The sequence below is a fragment of the Molothrus ater genome, chromosome 11, assembly GCF_012460135.2.
Source record: "Molothrus ater isolate BHLD 08-10-18 breed brown headed cowbird chromosome 11, BPBGC_Mater_1.1, whole genome shotgun sequence".
Lineage (NCBI taxonomy): Eukaryota > Metazoa > Chordata > Aves > Passeriformes > Icteridae > Molothrus > Molothrus ater.
The window spans coordinates 11678407-11698651 of NC_050488.2; the positions used below are offsets into that span (position 1 = coordinate 11678407).

The following is a 20245-nucleotide window of genomic DNA, read 5'->3' on the forward strand; positions in this document are numbered from 1 at the left end:
CTAGAGAGATTAATCTCTTTTGACAGAACAGCAAATACAGTTTAGTAACTGCTTCCCCTATTCCTCCTCTCCCTAAAATCTAGAATTTTCTGCTGAATCACTATCAAAAAGAACATACTCAAACCCAGGAAGGAAGCAGTGCAAACACTACCCATACAAGAGTGTCTCAGTCAAACCCATGGAAGCAGAAGACACAAGAGTCTAGGGAATGGGTACCATACTCAGAAATTTCAAAAGCTCAGCTAGTTTTTAAAAACTGAATTCGTGTGAAGTACAGCTCAATATTGCCTTTTCAAAGCCTTCCTGGAACAGTCACGATGTTGCTATCCTAATTCAAGTCTTTCATTAGCTGGTGAATTGGAATATTTAGTGTTCAAATGAAGATGAATTGTTGCCAGTCACAGCATCATCCTGCATTCAGCAGTGATCTTAATCTTGCAAAGTATTTCCTCAACTAAGGGAGAAAATCCTCAGAGCAAGCAGATGACAGACACACATGTCATGAGCATATGACCATATTAAAATCTAGATGGATGCTGAGATACTAGAGGCATGGGTTAGAAGGGATATTTTCAAAACTCTCTTAACCCAGTGACCCAGTTTATGGGAAAGATGCTTTATCATTTGTACCTTTAGATTACACATGAGAAGAGGTAGCAAGTGCACACTCTCTGCTACTACAGCAGCTGTTCACATGCTGAAATGTGGTAGTCACTTGTGCAACAAGGCATTAAAAGTTAGAGATTTGTTCATTATTGCTTTCCTGGGTGTTGTTTCTGGTACTCAAAGGCACAAAAATCCTGCAGAAGCTGACTCTCTGGAGCTACCCCTCCTACTCCAAGAGTGCATTTCTGCGCAAGAGCCACTGGGAACAATATGGAAAACCTTATTACTCCACAAAGATGAACACACAGAATCCAAGCCAGAATCAACACTGGATAAATTATGGCCAAGAAAACCAAGTTTTAAAGCTGTATATTTGGCAAAAAAATGCTTTGACTGTCTTCTTCTTTTCAAAGGAAAACAAAAAAGCACAGAGAAAATTATTTTCTGAAACCTGTAAGAAGCACTGTGAAGACCTAGTTTTGTAGTTTTGTGATCACCCACCTTCACATTAGCTGACATCCCTGACATGCAGTTACAGACCTACTGCAGAACTGAACTAGCATTACAGAAGAGCTTCCTAGAAAAAGCTTTTTGTAATAGAAATATTCTGTCCAATTATTTACAGAGAGATCACTTAATATTTATTCTCAAAAATATACTGTACTATAAATCCCATTTACTCAACTATTAATTCATTTCTGAGAAGCAGCACAAGGCTTAGTAGGATGTAGAAATTTGAGTGAAAATTATGGAATTGCTTTCTTTATAGCTGAAAATTGATGCACATATGTCAAGGGACAGACAATAGGATCAAACAGGTCTTGATCAAAACAATCAGAGCAGTGAAACCTACAGAGGCTCTGAATCAACAAGCAACACCTGAGGGGCAGGTCACAATGGGGACATTAAAGCTTCCTTGCAAGATTTCAGGTGCACCCCTGCAGTAACCACACACTCCTGGAGACCATTGCACGTAGATGGTGCCCAGGCATGGCTGACTAATAATTACTTACATTTTATGTGGTGTTCCAAAGTAATTAAAAACTGGATTCCTTTAGAAATAGTATTGCCTCAAGCCCATCAGGATGTTTTTTAGGCAGTAGTCACACCATTACAAAGGGTATTTGTGATCTGAATTGCAGCTACATTAAATACATTATTAAATATACAAAGCATCATGCAGCTGTAGTTATCCCCAGAATGACTCACTCCTGGTGTACAGTGATTTAGCCAGAGGAGAAGGGTATTGGAGGAGGAAGGTGCAAATGTTCTTCACAGGTCATTATTGTTGCTACTACATCAATCCTCTCTCCAAGCCACTCTCTTCTTTCCCTTCTTCATGGAATCACTTGGGTTGGAAGCACTCTCTGGAAGAACTGCCATGAAAGAACTCCACAAATAAAAACGCTTCCCTTACTTGGGAACCTTCCAACAACATAAATGTTCACCCTGGGACCACATGGGTGAGGGAAGGTGGGTGTACCTGCTGTCCCCTGTGAAAAGGGACACTGGCAGAGCCACTCCAGCAGCACCCACACCTGCTGATCCTGCCCAGGGCTGGGAGCCGTGGCCTCGTGGCCGGGATTCTCCTCTCTGCAGAGAGCAGCCCAAGTGCACCAGCCTCCCTCACTCTAAGAAGGAATTTGGCAGGATTTGACGGTCGAGCATAATTCCAGATGAAACACACCAGATTGAAGGATTTCTGCATAATTAGGGATATAATACTGGATTTAAGAATCTCCCAAATACCCACAGTTAGCAGAGGGCAGCGTGCTCAGCGGAAACCCATCTCCTGTCACCAGGGAATAAAGCTGGCACTAAGTGGATGCAGATCCTCACTTTCTTTAATACCTCAGCAGCCAAAAAAAAGTCCTTTCCAGAATGGGCCTAAGTTCACAGGAGATATTCTGGACTGGATGCCCCCAGCTCAGAAGCATCCAGTGTTCCCAAAACAGCAAAATGGTTGTGCTGGTACTCAGGCTTTGGGAAAGTTTCTATAGCAACAGGACACAAAGAAAATTTAGGTGTTTACATGGCGCAGCTGATTTACGCCGTCACAGCTGTGTTTAAGTCATTGAGGCCGAGGAAAAAGCCTGAAAAAGTAAGATGCAGTTCCCCATCAGAGGAGATTTTTCCCTTTATTTCATCCCCCCAACAGTTTTTAAGTCTCAGATTTTGTGTTGATGGGTCACTTTTCTGTTACCTCTTCCAAGGCCCATCCCTGGGCAGATGCTTTCTTTATACTTCAGCTTTGAAAGGCCATAGAATCCTAAATTTTTCAGCTTTGAGAAAGACCTAGTCCAGACAGTACTGCAAGATACACTCTTCTCAAAACAGCAGGTGCAAATATATTGGTTGGTTACTGGGCAGTGTCATTTCATTTGAAGAACAGGACAGCTATACATGCACATTTTCTAAGTACATATCCAGATTTTCTGCAAAGCTGCCAGGCAGCAGTAGACAGCACCATCATCAGCTCTTCCTCTGTGGTCCACTGTGGTACTTGGGGAGCTGCAGGGTGAGCAAACCTCTGCACTGAGACCAGGAACACACTCAACAGCAGCTCTGTGCCATGAGGTCACAGATTTAAGGCTGGTGGGGACCTTCCTGTGTGTTTTTTGCCAGCCCACAGACACCTCCCTGCAATGAGCTCATCCTCACACCACTGCAGAGGACACAGCTGCCATGCCTAGCAGAAACCCCAGGACAGAAGTGTCACCTCAACAGGCTGATCTCAATGCTCAGAATAAATGCAAAACCTTCCTGCTACTCCAGTCCCACACTGCAGCAGCCACTCCTCAGCATGTTACTGCTCCCTCTGCCCCTGGATTGGCAGCCTCTGCTTTTGCCCTCACACAACATACCACCACTATGGAAACCCTGTCTGGGGTGAAATCTGAGGCTCTGCTGTCACTGATGTTTGCAGCCCTGCAGGCTTCTGCCCCAGCACATTGCCTGTCCCCTGTCCTCAAGCCCCAGGGTGACAGAGCAGATTTATGGGCTCAGAAATGTGATGCTCATCTGTGTCACAGGATGGAGAAAATGGCAGCTGCAAAGTTCAGTGTGCCATTAGGAGAGCTATGGCTTTTCCCAAGACAATATTGCTGCCCAGCTGCTGTCACAGCTTCTCTCCCTATGCGTTTACCTTCCTTGGACTTCTGCAAGTTAGGAGTTTCACTTCAGTTTTGAACTAGCAAAAGTTTCAAAGCAATTGAGAGTGACCATTCAGTGTTTTCTCTCACCTTTCTTACAGGTGAAAAACTCCTGAAGGACAGTGCCACAAAGCCTTCCTCCCACTGCAACCTCACACCCTCTCCCTGAAAACACTTGCTGGAAGGCAGTTAAAACTTAAAAAAAAAAAAAATTAAATAGTGAAAAGGACAGGCAAGGAAGGGGAAGCATGGGGATTGAGCAGACAGCAGATTAATAGCCTGGCATTTATGGCAGTTTAATAGTAGAGCTGTCACAATAGGAGAGATTTACTAATTGCAGAGTCATTTGCCATGGATTCCCATCAAGCTGCCATTTAAATCGCTGTGCAGTTTTTAAGATGGTTTTTGAAACTGAGGAAGGGGGGAGAAGAGACAACATCCACAGTCTTTGTGAAGCTAAATTTAGGAAAGTATTGTGTTTTCACAGAGATCACCAAGTCAACAAGGAAGCGAGGAAGGAGCCAGCAGTGCTGTGAGCCCCAAGGAGCTGGGGTGGAAGGGGGGCAAGTATTTGTGTCTGAGCCCTGCCATGCAATAAGCAGGTCTGACATCTGGGGACAAGGCTCTGACCTCAAACTAAGCCCTGGAGAGCTTTACATAGGTTTAACCAGTGACCTACTAATACCTCCAACATCTCCCCAGGCATTGAGCTACAGCTCCAACATGTCTTTTTTCAGAATTAGTCAGCACTGGCTTTAGGGACAAAAGAAGAGTAGTAATCTCTTGGGTCTGTCAGCAGGGAGGATCGAGTTGGTCCTTCTTCTACTGACTTCAAAGGGAGCAGTAAGCTCCTAATTCGTACGTGCTCATCACACAGAGCCTCAACCTGAGGCATGCACAGCTATTTTTGTCAGGGCAACCTGGTGACAGCATGCTGCAGTGCTCCACATGCCACCTCCACAACTTGGCTCTTCTCCATCAGGTCCCTGAGGCCACCAGTCCCAGGCCAGGGAGGGATTCACAGAGCTGTGAGTCCCACTAGACTCACGACACCAGGTTTGTAGGAAAATTAAACAGGTTGAGAATTTTTTCCAACTAAATCCTCAAACAACAGTTGTTACCTGGTGAAAATACCTCATTCCAGTCAAACCTGATGTTCCTCAGCCTTCAGCAGGAAGTTTCCAGCACAGCCTGGACACCAACCCAAGTGCAAGCAAGAGACCTGGTGAATGGATGATGAATGGAAGATGGTTCTCAACCAGGAAATAAAGCCTGGAGCTTTATATACTAGAAGGGCACCCTTACCTTTTGGGAAAGAAAAAAGGTTCTCAGCACCATCAGGAGCAATTCTGCATCCAGCAGTCCTTTGCCCCACACCCCCAGCCTCCAAAGCATCACTCCCTGGACTCATTTCCCCCAGAATAAAATGGGGCAGCTGCCCTATGCACCTTAGTCCTTTCACCTGCAGAGGCACAGGACACTACCACCACCATCACCAGGATGCCAAGAGAACTTCAGGCCACTCAGGTGGGCTCCACTTGGTGCCAAAGGAGAAGTGGGGGAGAAGCTTTCTGGGGGCCCAGGGCAGTGATGCCATCCCATCTCAATCAGCAGCACAAGGGAGGCTGTGCCTTCTCTGTCATACGTGTTCTCATAGCTCAGCTGAGAGGCTACAAAAAAGGCTGGTTTATTCCTCTTTTCCTTTAGGGAAATAGAGCACTCTTAGAAGTTCAGCGAGGACTTTGCAGATCAACAATTAGCAGCCTACAAGGGTGCATGGTTGAGGCTTTTGTGGCATTTCAATTCTGCTGTCATTTAATAACCATCCATGACTCAGGCTTTCCTCACACATGCTGTGGCCCAGCACTCCTGATCTTTTTCATCCATTTGGATCCACTGGTACAGAAGATAAAAATGTATTAAACAAGACTGTTTTGCCATTGCACCTGCAACTAATCTGACACCCCAAGAGCATGATTTGATCAGGTATTACATTTTGTCCTGGTCTCCAGGCTGTTGTTCAAATACATTTGCAAAAAGGATGCTGTATTAAGGCAACATAGAACTCTTCCTATACTTTCTCTGAGGACAGGACAAGGCAGCACCAGCCCCCATCCAGCCCCAGCATCCAGCTCTCACTGCAGCTGTTTCTAAATGGTTTTGGCCAACCAGGAACACATTTAGACACAGATGAAAAGTGTTACAAGGAGTTTTCTTCTCAGAGGCACAATCAATTCCCATTTTACATTTAGCAGAGATAAGATGGCTGAAGCATAATTGATTTTATTTTATGAGATGCTATACAATGAGCATCCTTAAACAGAATTCAGTTATAATGAACATACAGTACAAGATGAGTCTTCACTGAGGCAAATGTCATTGCCTAGGGACAAGTTCAGATCTAAGTAACATCAGATTCATTACTCTGCATCTTAGATGAGGCTCTTCAGTCATGTTAAGTCAAACGTGCCAACGTCTACGTTCCACATGCATTACCTTCAAGATGAGGACAATGTTTACCACCAGCTCCCTTGCTAATTCAACGTCTCCCACTGTGCCTGTTTGATTTTGAAAGTTCTTTTCCTTCTGTGTCTTCCTGTCAACTCATCTGTGGTACTTGGGAAATCTTTCCTCGGGATTTGCAGTGACATTTGGATCAATGGTAGAAGTCAGGACCACTTCTCTTTGTTTCTGCACAGCATCCTGAAGAGCCAGCCCAGTGCCCGGGTTTTGGGATCCTTCTCACACTGCTCCAGTTCGGAGGCCACAGCTGCCAGCCCCACCACTGGTGCCTCCTATATCACCATAGACACCCACCTGCTCTAGAGGGGAGCTTTTCTTGTTCAGACAGGTACACCCCATCACCCTTGGCCCCAGGATTTGGCTCTGCTCCAGGAGCTATGGGGACACATCTTCCCACCCCCACTAGTCCAGCCCACCCCAAGCACTCTTTGTCTGCCCCCAGACATCACCTCTCTATGGACTACATGCCCAAGGAGTTAAGTCACCCAGCCAGCAAGCTGGCGAGCAAACACAATCAACCCCTGAAAGAAGCTTTTCTTTTTCCCCCTGTGAAAATGGTGGGCTCAGATAGGGACAAAAGAGGATTAAAGAAGTGTTTGAACAAAATAAGTGAGTGGTGGGGATGCAAATTTGGGAAGTCCCATTGGAAGCAACTTCCAGGACTGATGAGGCAAAAATTAAGAAGCAAAGAAGAAAAGAAGAAAAATATAGAAAATTACTAAGTGAAATCACACACAAAAACTGAGAGGTTTTTGCATTTTTCTTTAATGTTAGTTTTAGTTTTCTGCCCCTATTCCCTCCCCAACCCTTCTTCCAAGCCTGAGCTTCAAGCTTACTTTCCTTGTGCATGGAGCAGGGGAATGAGGGAAGCAAAAAGAGGAGGCTGCTCTGGAGTCTGTAGAGCCTAAGATGCTTCAGCAACACTCTACCGAGTTCAGCCATCACATATTAATACAAGCTGTGTCTGATCAGAAACTGAGTAATTAGAACAGCCTGGAAGGTTAATGGCATGCACCACCTACCATCACCTCATTAGAGGAGAATGTGTAATGCAGACACCAGTATTGCAGACTCAGAGAGGGAGAGATGGCAGAGCTGACTCTGAACCCTGACAAAGCTGCACATGGGAGCTGCTCCCCAATCACAGAGGAGATTGCCAGCATGGCTTGGGTGATGGCATGGCTCTGCCTTCAGTTTTACAACTCCAATTTTTCTTTCCAGGAAAGAATTGGAGGAGAGGGCCAAAAATGTCACGCTATTCCCATACCCCAGGAGAAATTCCAAAGAATGTAGAGTTGTCCATTCATCATAACTTTACTGCTGGACTTTATGTCATCAATCAAACTCAGAAAACTCGAGTAAAGACTGTGTGGAGTCTTACCTAAAAATTGCACAGGTTGCACTTGTATCGATTGCCACACTTCACACTGTTCAGTAGAGTTGTGCCATGGATTTCTATTTTGACACAAACCAGCCTAAATAACACCCAATAATGATTTCCTCCTGATAACTTCTTATCCAGAACATCAAGCACAGCACAAAGCAAAATCCCTCCCCAGTGCAGCAAGTACCTGTGCAGTAAGTACACTACAGTTCAGCTACACTTCAGAAGGGTAACACTGCTTCCAAACAGTTCCCCATGTTCAAAGATTGTCCAGTTAGAAAGAATTAAAAAAAAAAAAAGAAAGAAGAAAGGGGGAAAAGTGAAGGAAAATGTCCTCCCCCACTAAGCCCGATAGTGGGAAACAACCAGTGCCAACCTAAGTTAGTGCTGAAATGAGGAACTGAGAAACCTCTGTTTCCTTAGCATGGAGACTAAAACAGCCAAGAAGAAAAGCTGTTGACAAGGAAATGGTTTTGGATTGCACCTTGCAGCTGGGAAGAAAGCAGGAGGAAAGCTGAAGTAAAGCAATCCAGCCCTGCCAATTGTTTCTCTCCCATGAAGCTCCAAAAATCCTCCAAGTTTAAAGAAAACTGAAAAATCCCTTGAGGAAGAGAAGCTCCCAAGCTACAGAAGGGCAAAGGCAGCATGACTCAGCCACTAATCTCCCAAGGACAAGATGTTTCTGCTGTGCTTCAGCTGCCTTTTGGAACTTTGATCTAATTGGACTCTCAGTGTGGGGAGCAGGGACTACCTTGCACCACAGTGCTGCACAGCCCTGGAAATCTGGGTGACCACATCTTACCCTTTGGCAGGGTGAAAACCAGCTGAAGTGAGCAGCACTCTTTCCTTTGTCCTGGGGATAGTCTACAAATCCCCTCCTCTTGAGGCTGAGGGGAGCAGACAGCTTGGATGGCATCTCTTACCTCCACAGACCTTTCTTAAGAAGCACTTGGGAGCCTGGATGCCAATCCACGGGACAGACAGCTGTAGTTGTGGACTGACAGTGATGCAGGTGGGGAAGGATGACCTGTGGGTTTTCTCCAGACAGACAATATGCTCAGAGACATGACAGAGTCTTGGGCTATTTCAAATTTTCAGTTTCAAATTACTTCATAGCTCTGATGAACTTGCTTCAGCATCCAGGCTGTGTTTGCAGCCCAGATACTCAGCACAGACTTCTGTGTGGGCACTCATGTTTTAGATCTGCTCTTGATGAGATGAAGTTAGAACAAAAGTCTTCTCATCCCAGGATACTCTACAGGAAGCCAGAGCAGCTCAGAGAGAGATAAGAGGCTCAATCTCAGCAAGAAGGACTTCCAAAAAGTACCTGCACTGTGTTACACTTCAGTCTCTAGGCAGGATCCCAGAGGGAGTGGCTGAACTTATCCAAGCCATTATTTTCCACAGAACTGAGAGATGCTACAAGACTTTCTCCTCCCATGACTCTAAATCTAGAATTTCTTTAAAAGCCTTAAACTCTGCATTTCTGCATTACCTGAAAGTGCAGAGAGCAACCACCAACAGGTGACCAGGAGGCAGTCTCCCACCATGATCATTCCAGCTCCTTCCAGGCAATGTCACAAAAGATAGGCTCAAAATGTGACAGTATTATTGGCCTGCTAAGAGTCTGCTCAGAAAACATGCTCATTAGCAGTGGCACCTCTACTATTTTAACTGCAAACAGGACCTGTGATCTGCATTTATACTATTTGCAGAGTTCAGAGCAGGCAATGCTACTGAAGTTGGCTCCATGCATTATTACCAGCACTGCTCAAGCCACAGTGCAGCTGCTAATTAGCAAGCAATTTATGTTTTCAATTCTAACATCAATATTAATATGAAGCTTTTATTAATGTCATAGAGAGACCACCCACAGGTACTGCTGACCTTCCAAAGCAAGAGTCACAAGAGATATTCCTGTCCCATCTATATATCCCCCCAGGTGACACTGAAGGGCACATTCAGAGGGATGGAGTCACATTTGTGCCGACAGCTCAGGCTGCTCCGGCTGCCACCTGAGCAAGGCAAGGCCAGCCCCGCTGTCCCTGCTGGGGCCATGAGCTGAGGAGCTCTCGAGCCATGAGCCAGCTCTGCCCTCTTCTGATTACAGCCAGGCTGCCAAGCTCTCCCCGCCCTACATCAGCGGGGGAGAGGGCTCTTCTCCAGAAAATCACCTCATTCGGGCACGCATGTTAAATTTATCATTTTTTAATCGAATTTTCCAAGAGACAGAAGCTGCTGGATGACGGTAGGATTTAGCAGAGTCCTCAACAGAGCAGGAGGCACGCAGGGCAATTCCTGCTCCTCTGTGGGAACAGTGCAGACCTCAGGTGTGCTCCGCTTTTTGCCAGAGGAATTTAGCCCCGTGTTCGGCAGTGCCCAGCACTCTGCCTCTGCCTGCAGCACTGCAGACACACACAGGGCTGCCTGTAGGAGCACACTGGACATGCACACGAGCCTCTAAAATTCTGGGTATGTACACAGGCTCTTCAGCTCGACTAATCCCTAAAAAAGGCTGCAGAAACCAGTCCCTACCATCATGTCCTCATCCTTCCCTACCGCCCCCCAAAGCCAAGCCAGCTCCACAATGTATTCCTGCATGTTCCATCCCAAGGCAGGGGCTGGCTGGAAAATAAAGACAGAAAGCCATTCATCTCATCACCTGTAAAAATCTCATTTTCCCTTCCAGAAAGAAGCATCAGCCGTTTCAGAGGCTGCTACAGCAGGGCTGATGAGCCTAAGGCTGCAAGGAAGAGCAGCGCTGTGCTCCAGCCTCGCCTGCAATGCGTGGAGCTCCACGAGAGAGCAGCATGTCCCTGCACTTGGACTCACAGCTCCTTTTAAAATGGCTAACAGAGAGCTGCAGGAGGACAACGGGGACAGAAAGGGATGCAGGTTAATATTTTTGCTCTTACATGCACGTGTATACAAGGTCCCTTTTCTTCCTGTAAGAAAGAAGGTGCTGCTGCAATGCACAGTTGATTTATTTTTCTTGTTTTGTTGCCTGTATAAGCCAACCTCCCATAGTAAATAACTGCTAGACAGTTTAAAAATACATTATTAAAAAAGCCCAAACAACAAAAACAAACACCACCCCAAAACCAAACAAAAACACCAGATGTCAGGGGGAATTAGGCTTCAGAACAGATTTCAACCCATTTACACCAGGCTTTTCAGGATTCACAAGTCAGGTATTGAAGCCAGGAGGGCCTGACTTGGCCATCATAGTAACTTGCTGATAATACAATCAAGTGCATGTTGAAGCACAGGATACCCTTTATCTTCTCCTTTCCCAGCATTTTGACAGAAATGAGATCCTCTTTTGACATTTGCCTTTGCTGCTCCCCTCATGTAAACTCAGCAAGACACAAAATTCATGTGCTAGGTTGAATTAAGTCTCACAAAGAGTAAAGAAAGAAAAAAAATTATATATGTCAGCCCCTAAAGCCAGGAGTTTTTGAAGGCACAGAGCAGCCAACTAGAAGGTGATGAGGAGTGGGTTAAGACAACTCACACGAGCTTTTTGCACTATGGTATTGATAATGTAAGGAGTAAGATTACACACTGTTATTTCCACTGAGTTATGGACCCAGGACAGCTCAATCAGATCCCTAAGAGGTCAGCATCCATTCATTTTGGGGTCATGGACGTACAAAAGGCCCTCATGCAGCCACAACAGCAAAGCTTTACAGACTTCAGTACGAAACACTGGAGTGGGAACTGCACTGTGCCACAGAGGGGGAGAGAAGAACAAAGCAGGAGCAGCACAGGTTATTTATTGTCAAGATAATACTCTCAAGAATATTTACTTGGGATATGTTAGAAAATGAACAGTGATACTTTATAAAAGACCTTTCAGCTCTGGTTGAGCACGAAAGTGGAATATAGCATAAAGCTGCAATGTGTCTGCCTGGGAGCTTGGGGATAACACACAAAATCCCCACCATCAGTTCTGCACCAGCAAAGGAATGTGGGAGAAACTGGTAATACATTTAAGTGCTACCAAAATATTTCTACACATACATATATTCCTACATATGTCTCTCCACAGAAGCTTGTTACATATGTCCTTGTCACATTATGTCACCACTGCATGTCAGACAAAATGACAGGGAAGGATTTGAGCAAGGGTTTGAAAGTTCTGTCAGGGATGAGGATAATGAGGGATGCCCTCATGAGTTCTATGAGGGAAAAGAAAGGAAATAACAATATCTCAAGGAAAAAGGAAAAAAAAAAAACCTATCAGCACTTGCCCTTCACAATGTTGTTTCAGAAAATGTGAAAAAAACCCAACCCCAAGGAAATCACCTGCTACAGGAATTACACTTTGGAGCAGAAAATTATTTCCAGCTAGGATGTTTCCCAGGGCTAACTTGTAGAAAAAACACTCTAAGGCTGCACAGTCCCACAATGTTGGGGCTTGGCCCAGAGTCCTGCTAGGGGTGGCCATAGAGAAGTGTGGGTATTCTCTGTGAAGAGCATTTTTGTCATTGCCCAAATACCTTTTGTCAGCTCCTGTGCTCCGATAGCTAACACAGAGAGGTTTAGTTTGCTTGGTTGCTTTGTTTCTGTCATGTTCACTAAACACACCCAGTTGTGTAAGGGCTCCTCACTACATTTCCCCCCTCCCAGATATGCCAGGCATAGATGGAGCAGGATCTCAGAGTGACAGATGATGACTTGCTGGCTGCCCCAGCCCCTAAAGATACACACACACACACTGAGCAGATCTGCTCCATGAATTAGCACTGAATCTCAATCTGTCAAACTCAATGAATGCTGATTGATATAACCTTTTAATTAATGGATCTTTTCAGAAAACTAAAGGAAAGTTATAACAGTGCCCAAACTACTGCAATGGTTGATGTGGACTGAGGGGTCAGCTTCCCCTGTCCCCTCACTCCCAAAGCCTTTCATCTACATTTTCTGATTTCAACCACAGGACTTTAAAAAATCCATTAAATCCAACTGTGCCATCTCATTCCACCAAAACTTCTCTCCCACAGCAATCAATTGAAAGGCTGGTAGATGCTTACAGAAGAATCTTACAGATCAAAACACACCAAGCCTGCTTGGACACACCTGCTGTCCAAAAGGCTTGTCTGGATTGCTCCTGAGTCGCTCCCAAGTCCAGCACAGGTCAACAGCAGATGAAAGGCAGGCATTTAGCAAGCACCAAACTGCTACAAGACTGCAGTCCCCAGCTTCTTACCCAGCCCTGTACTTACTGCTGCCTTGCTCCAAGCCTCCTTGCTTGCATTCCAGAGATCTGGATGTCAGCAGGTCAAGGGCAACAGTGCTGTCTCCAGTTGGGACTTGCCCATGTTGGACGTCCTAGATCTTTCTTCCTATGACACACAAGCTCAGCTAGTTCCACACCATTAAGGCTCTAATTTTTAATTTTTCATTATTATTAACAATAATAATAAAAGAGTGGTTAACATTCCCAGGATTCCTGTTTTCACCCTGCAGCCACTGAACACACACACACCAGCACCAGCTCCCAACACCGAGCACTGAGTAGACAAGTTGCTCTTGGTAGCAATGTCACTTCCCTTCCTGGGGGACAGAAATGAAAACCACAGCAGTGCAATAGCTTAACCCCAGCCAGTCCAGAGCCAGCATTAACACAAGTCAGCAGAGACATCATGATCACAGGATCTTAAAGGATTTTTGTTTCCCCACTAACAACAGCCTAATGGAAAATTCCAGTACTATTTAAGGATTCCCCTTACCTACATGCTCTAACTCTAATATCCAAGTAGGAACAGGGGACACAAAAATCCATCAAGGAATCCCTTTATGACTTGAAAAATATAGGAATTGTAAGCAAATTCTGTTCCTGCAGAGGTCCACAATCAGGGACCTCAATGAGAGCCATGCACACACTGTGGCCATGTGTAGGTGCTCCATAGAGGGATGTGTTTCCCTCACTAGGGAGATCACAGTCTCCCATGGACTTTGATATTCTCCAGAGCCCATTCCTCCAGAGCATCCCTCTCCTGGATGGCAGCAGCACACCACACTTTAACCCCTGTGATGCAAAAAAAAAAAAAGCCTGAAGATTTCTGACCATGCCCAGGTGATTTGTTCATGGAGTTGAACTACTGAGTGACACAGGTGCCAGAAAGTCAACTCACTCACAGCCCTGCAACTCCACCACAAAGAATAAACCACAGACACAGATAAGCACTGCTGGCAGGGCATGGGAGGTTTGCTGTGGAAAGCACAAAAAGGTACATTGATCTTCTACAACAGTGTTATTTAGGAGGTGTTTGGGAAACCTAAGGTCCATAGGAAAGGGTAGGTTGTAATTATCTGGATAACAGAAAGCAGTATGTAGTAATTAGCTGGGTAATGTGCTCATACACAGAACTTGGGAACAAAAAAGCAAAGGATGAAGTTACAATTATCAGAAAATATGGGAAGAAGAAAAATTTTTTTAAAATTTATCACTGCACTTTGGCCAGACGCCTCAGGAAGTAAAAAGACTCTTAATTCCTACAAATTTTCAAAGTAAAAAGTTGCTGTCTTTAGGGGGTCCAGATTTGGATGAACTGGGTTACTAAATGCAGTTTCTATTGTACATCACTGCTCCATATTTGGATTCTGTATCTTGAAGGTGAACAGTTTTCTCAATAAGTAACATGCAAAGGCTTAGAAAACTACAAGTAAACCTTCAGCTGAGGCTCAGCAACACAATACCTGTTAGAACAGTGACCCAAGCCTCTGATCTCTTCGTCAATCCAAACTTCTCTGATACTCACAAGGAAATGTCTCCCTATCCCTGTCCCTGCCTCCCACCCCAGAGGATGGGGATGACTGCAGTCCCTGCTGCAGCAGCACTCTATCCCCAGCCAATTCTTCTGTCAGGAAGAGGATGGGAACATGGAAAGTCTGCAAAATTTAAGTAAGTAGTAAAACATCCAGATGAAAAGCTTATTCAGTACATTAAAACATAATTATGGCCAGTTAGGAAGTTAAAGCATATGAATCATAATTTTAGATCTCTAGAAAGCAGAGCAGTGGGTTTGGCTTTCAGCACAGCACATGGCTGCTGTCCATAAGGAGGACAGCACAGACACCTTTATAGAAGGATAGAGGAACATCCTAAGGTATTTATTTGGCAGGGGCAACTACTTCCAGTTATTTTGTTAAAACCTGCATAGTTTATGTCACCTATAAGTGCAATTCTTAAGGCTGTTTTCCTCAGCCTTAAGAACAGCAGGAATCAAAGACTTAAAAGGAAACAGAAAGAGCAACAGAAAACAGCCCACTGCCACAGCAGACTGCTCTCCACTGTACTGACTCATGCAGAGATTAGATACCAGGAGCAGTCTGCAACCCTAGTCAAGCAGAACACAAAGTCCTGCTGTTCCAGGACAAAATAAAGCCAAATAAAATAATTACTTCTCAGGGCTGACTCAAGTTCTCCCAACAAGCACCCACCTCACCAACCACTTGGTCGCTTCAGAAGAAGCCAGCGTGCCACCATGCCCACAGCACACACTATCTCCAAACTGCTCCAGGTGTGCCCAAGGAGACAGCTTCCCACTCTGTTTTCCCACAAAGTCCCAGCTTCTGCAGCATGCTAAATTTTACAATGCTGCTCCTTCAAAGCATCTAATCAAGACCATCACACTTCTGATACCCTTAGTCACCAACAAATAAGGCTTAAACCCACTGCTTTTAAGAAGCAAGCCCCAGATCTGGTTGCAGGAATAAGCCTCCAAAGGCAATCAACATTGTAATTAAAAGCCCATAACTGGGGAAGGGGACAGACACGCCATCTCTTTTTCCCCATCCCATCTCAAACCCAGGAATGCAGAGGCAGTCAAGGGATCGTGGAAGTTGTGTTCAGTTATTGAAATATCAGCTGCAAGATCTGCAGACGAGCTTAATCACAGACCTCAGACATGCATCGCACAACCCACCCTGAGATTTTAAACAAAACAAAACAAATGATGAAAGGTTAATTAAGCCACAAAACAAATGAAGAGTCCAGTTAGCAGTACAATTACCTCGGAGTGCCCTCCACCAGAGGAAGGTCTGCAAGAAGTGCATGCTCTTTTTCCTCAGTCCCGAAGGAGGTGGCAGCATGAGCAGGACCAGGGCTGTTCCACAGCTCGCTCACAACCACTCCAGCATCCCCAACCTCCCTCCAGCCCCAGCACCACCTCGGACCAGCCTGCGCAAAGTGCACCTGGTCTGCTCTGCTAATCACTGAGGGGGAGCCTGGGACTTCTCTCTCTCGTGCTCTCTCCCTCTCCAAATAAGCAATTAGCATGAATAATTACAGCTCTGATAATAATACCCAGCCACCTTTGAGCAAGAGGGAAAAGACTGTAATTAACTCTTTCTCAGGGATCAGAGGAAGTTGAAATAGCACAAGCCTAATTATCTTCTTCTGGGACACCTCCTGGCTACTGGGAAGCTCTGGAATGTGTGGGAGGCAGGGGTCAAGTAGCATCCTTTTGGAAATCCTTCCATCCAACCCAATTTTACATGTCTGCTACCCAAGTGATCATTAGATGTGCAACTGTACACAAGGGGGAAGAGAACCCACAGTTTTCCTACACTGTGCTAATCAGCAAGGGGCTGGTCCATTCAGAGACTGCCTACAGCGCTATCCCGTGATGAATCTTTGGCCACTGAGGAGTTTGGAGCAGTTCCCCTCCTGGGGGATACACTGTGGTAATGTGTGGCTCCTTCCATGCACAAAGCAGAGCCACACCAGCTCTCAGGAGAGCTGATCCCAGGCTGGAGAGGGCACCAATTGCCAGACAGGCTCCCACTATAAACTCAGCACAAAGGCACTCCCAATCCAGGGTTTTCCACCTGTCCCTTCCCCCAGGTCACAGAGCTAGGGAGAAAACACATAAATTATGCAGGTAAGGGCTCCAGATCAGCTCAGGAGGGAAACTGGGCTGAGCACATTTAAAATGTCTTTGCACAGAACTGGCTTTGCCCCCTTCCCAAAGCCTCTCCTGGCAGGCAGTGGGACAGGCACACAAGCATGTCCTGCTCCCAGTCCCTTCCAAGAAGAAAACAGTACATGCACCACCCCCAAAGGTTTCTGGTGAGTTCAGAGACCAAAGCAATAAATGGTGGCCCTCTGCAGTAACTGTCCCAAATTGCCCAAGGCTCTGAAAGGACACATGGGTTAGATGACTGCTGTAACATACCCTCTTCGTGTTACTAAAAATGTGATAAATTGAGTTATTATACAATCCTGTCATGCTTTATTGCTATTGCAGTATCTGGAGATGCTATTAGAGTGCTGCAGAAGAGCAGCTGCCCTCCAAACACTCCAGTCTCTTATGAAAAGAGCACAGGTTTTGTTAACATCTCCTCTTTTACTCCATTGACCTGAAATATTCAAGAGCGGAAAAATTAACGTGTTTATGAACCCTTATCACTAGCCTTAGAAAAACTGCTGGAATATTAATGTCTCTGAGCATTTAAGCATTAATTTTCATATTATGAAGATTCCACATAATTGTTTTATTTATGAAGTCAAGGTGCTCAGGGCACTGCAGAATATAATCAAGCATGTTATAAAAACAACATAACATAAATAAAATCATTTCAGTTATTTAATAATTTTGTGAGACTTTACCAAGGTGTTGTATATAATATGCATTTTAACTTTCTTTACTTCATCCACTTTTTTACTACAGAACTACTTTCTATTTTGCTAATTTCTTGAAAACTGAGAAAGTAAACATATTCCTATAGACTTCCTGAATCCCACAAGTTATTATGTATATTAGTTTCCCTGTAACATGAATTGTTCCATGAACACTAAGTAGACTAAGCAGTGGAATGAATCGAAGCCTAAGACCCAGACCCTGAAATGGTAATTATTAATAAATAACATTATCAATATGGCTCAATGGTTATGATACTGGGGTCTTAAAATGCTGTTTTGCTGTGGAAAAACTATACCTGATGTACCCAGACTTGCAGTGTGACCCAAAGTAATTTGAAGAGCTGCTTAAGTTTGAAAAAGAAATGCACATTTAGAGCTTGACTTTTAATTTTACTATGACCTAATTGCCAGGGCAGCCAGTCCAGCCTCAGCTCTGGATTCTTTCCAGCTTATGTGTTACCCTCAGAATCTCTGACCCAGCAGGCTGTTAATGTGCTATTAATGGACACTGGAGGTGGAGGCACACACAAGGATTCTCCCACTGGAAATGTCTTTCCCAGAAGCTGGATGTGCCCCCAGGGACAGGGAGGGCCTCGGTGACACTGCCCAATGCAGTGACAGTCCCCATCATGCTGTGGTGGGAGCCAGGGCCCACAGGGCTCCACTGCTGCAGGATCTCACCCTGACACAGCACTGGGAGGTGTCTGAGGTCTTGGATGTGAGTAGGAAAGTGCTGTGATGAGAGCATGTGGGCAGGGGACAGGAGCACCCACAGTTCTGCACAGGCAGCCCCAGGAGGGATTTGCACAGATCTACAGCAAAGTACAGACTTGGGAGGTAAAGTGAAATATGCCCAATGGACCTGTAAGGGATGACAAATTCCAAAATTATAACCTATGGGGAAACTGCAGCACAGACACTTAGAGACAGTAAATTGGTCTGCAAACAGGAGCCACAGCTTTTAAAACAGAGACAGGGGCCTGTTCAGAGGTCTGGGGCTTTGTGGCTCCATCAGCTGGCTCCAAGTCTTAAAGATGCTCTTTGATCCACAACTTTTGGTTACTACTGGTCTCCCTAAACAGGAGTGAGTGATGCAGCCTGTTGTAGTCTGCTCTACACACTCATGTACCAGCTGCCTTCAGGTGCTACGTTGCTAAAATTTCCAATGCTTTCAATTAACACGTAGCAAAGCCATTAGTCATGTTGTCTTTCCGACAAATAATTGCTCTCTTCCACATTATTGTGAGTTTCCATTTAATTTATGGGCCCTAATAAAACATAAAGAAACCAAGACTAATCCTTCATCATTTTCCTAGGCTTTTCCAACATCTTTGGTGGGGAGGGGAGCTGGCACTTCACGGTTTTATGGCTCTGAGGGAAGAGTGGCTCATCTAGCAGCAGACAGGGAGTTTGCAGCAGGGCAAAGGACAGACTCACACCCTCTGAGTTACATCTGGCACATCTGCAGGGTGGGGACAGCATCCAGCCCCTGCTGCACTGGGATGCGCCTGCCTGCCCCTGGGCTGAGCCTCCCACGCATCCCCTGGCTGTGCAAGGCACTTGCCACAGAGGCACGAGATGAAAGGAAAAGGATGCAAACATCAGAGGAAGGGGAGAGACTGTGGCATAAAGAAAACACAGCTAATTCCTTGCTAATTATTCAGACCCCAGGCTTCGCCTTATCCAGCAGCTTCACACAGGAAGCAGAGCCAAGGACAGCTGGGGAAGGGAGAAGGTGCTTTCCAGCACTGGGGGTTCCTGCTAGCCCTGCATTGGCCACCAGTTGCACATGATCCATGGCCTCGATGCCCTAGAGAACAGGTTCAGGAGCTGCAAGCTCTCAGCTCACCCATTTTGAAACACAAGCCCAGTAACAACCACAGCACCCACTAGACCCAAATTCACCCTATGCCTGTCCACATACATCCGGTGTGTGATCACAGAGCAGCACACTCAGGATCACCCCACACCTGCCCATAATGGGCACAAACCCCTGCCATGTGCAGAGACCTGACAAACTTCTTTGCACAAATGATCAGAGACAGCAAATCAAGGCAATGAGTAACACCCCCAAAAACAAAAGGCTGAAGAAGCAACGCTTGGGTGATTACAAAAACTTGAACTGAAAGCTGTTCAAAAGGCATCCAAAAGAGAAAGGGAAGAAGGCTGCCGAGGCTGACTCCCCAAATAAAGTCTCCCTGCTGACAAGTTCACCTCCAATTTGCAATTCTTGTGTCTGGCTGCACACTGAGTCGATGCCAGCCCAGTCTGATGTCTCCCCTCACACAAGTACCCACTGGAGTGAGAGGCCATTCTTGGGGGAACAGAGCACTCAGGGGCAGCTGTCCCACTGCTCCCTAGTGACTTGGGCAGTGCAGGAGCTGGGACTGATGGGCACCCATGGGCTGAGCCCGAGTTCTTTCCCAGCAGAGCCACAGGATCAGCAGCAGCTCTGGAGCTGCCGGGCTCTTTAAGTGCTGCAGCCTGGACGGCCTTGCTCTGAGCTTCGAGGTGATGTGAGAGGCTTGAAGAGAAAAGCAAAGAACTGTGAATCTCAGCAGAAAGGGGGGTTGTGCTATTATACCCCAGCGCCAAGGGAGAAGACTAAATAATTAATCACAAAAGCAACTGAGTGTTAACGAGCCACACAGGATCAAACCGCATGGAAGATGCAAAGGCCCCCCAACCCTCTTCAGTGTGCTGACAAGCCTCATTTTAATAACTTCACTACCAAAGCTGAGAGGATGTGCCACAATAAATAAATAAATGTATCCCAATATCCCCCTTGGTCTTCTGCTGGGGATCATCTTGACACCTTTGCTACCAAAGGAGCCAATTTGGAGCATGTTTTACAGGGGGAGTCCTGAGAGAGAAGAGCATCCCTGGCTTTGGGTGGTCATTGCAGAGGCCTTCTGCACGTGCCACCCC

The 20245-nt window shown here is 45.7% G+C and overlaps 1 protein-coding gene across 4 annotated transcripts in view; it reads right to left on the reverse strand.

Moving 5' to 3' along the window:
- Nucleotides 1–20245, reverse strand: part of GRIP2 (glutamate receptor interacting protein 2) — a 249001-nt gene that overhangs the window by 90824 nt on the left and 137932 nt on the right. The window contains exon 1 of one of the 4 annotated variants that reach the window (XM_036390863.1): nt 15687–15765. The exons of the other annotated variants lie outside the window; for them this stretch is intronic. Coding sequence (XP_036246756.1) covers nt 15687–15765 — 79 coding nt within the window. Of the gene's footprint in view, nt 1–15686; nt 15766–20245 lie in introns of those variants that run through there. 4 annotated transcript variants of the gene reach the window in all.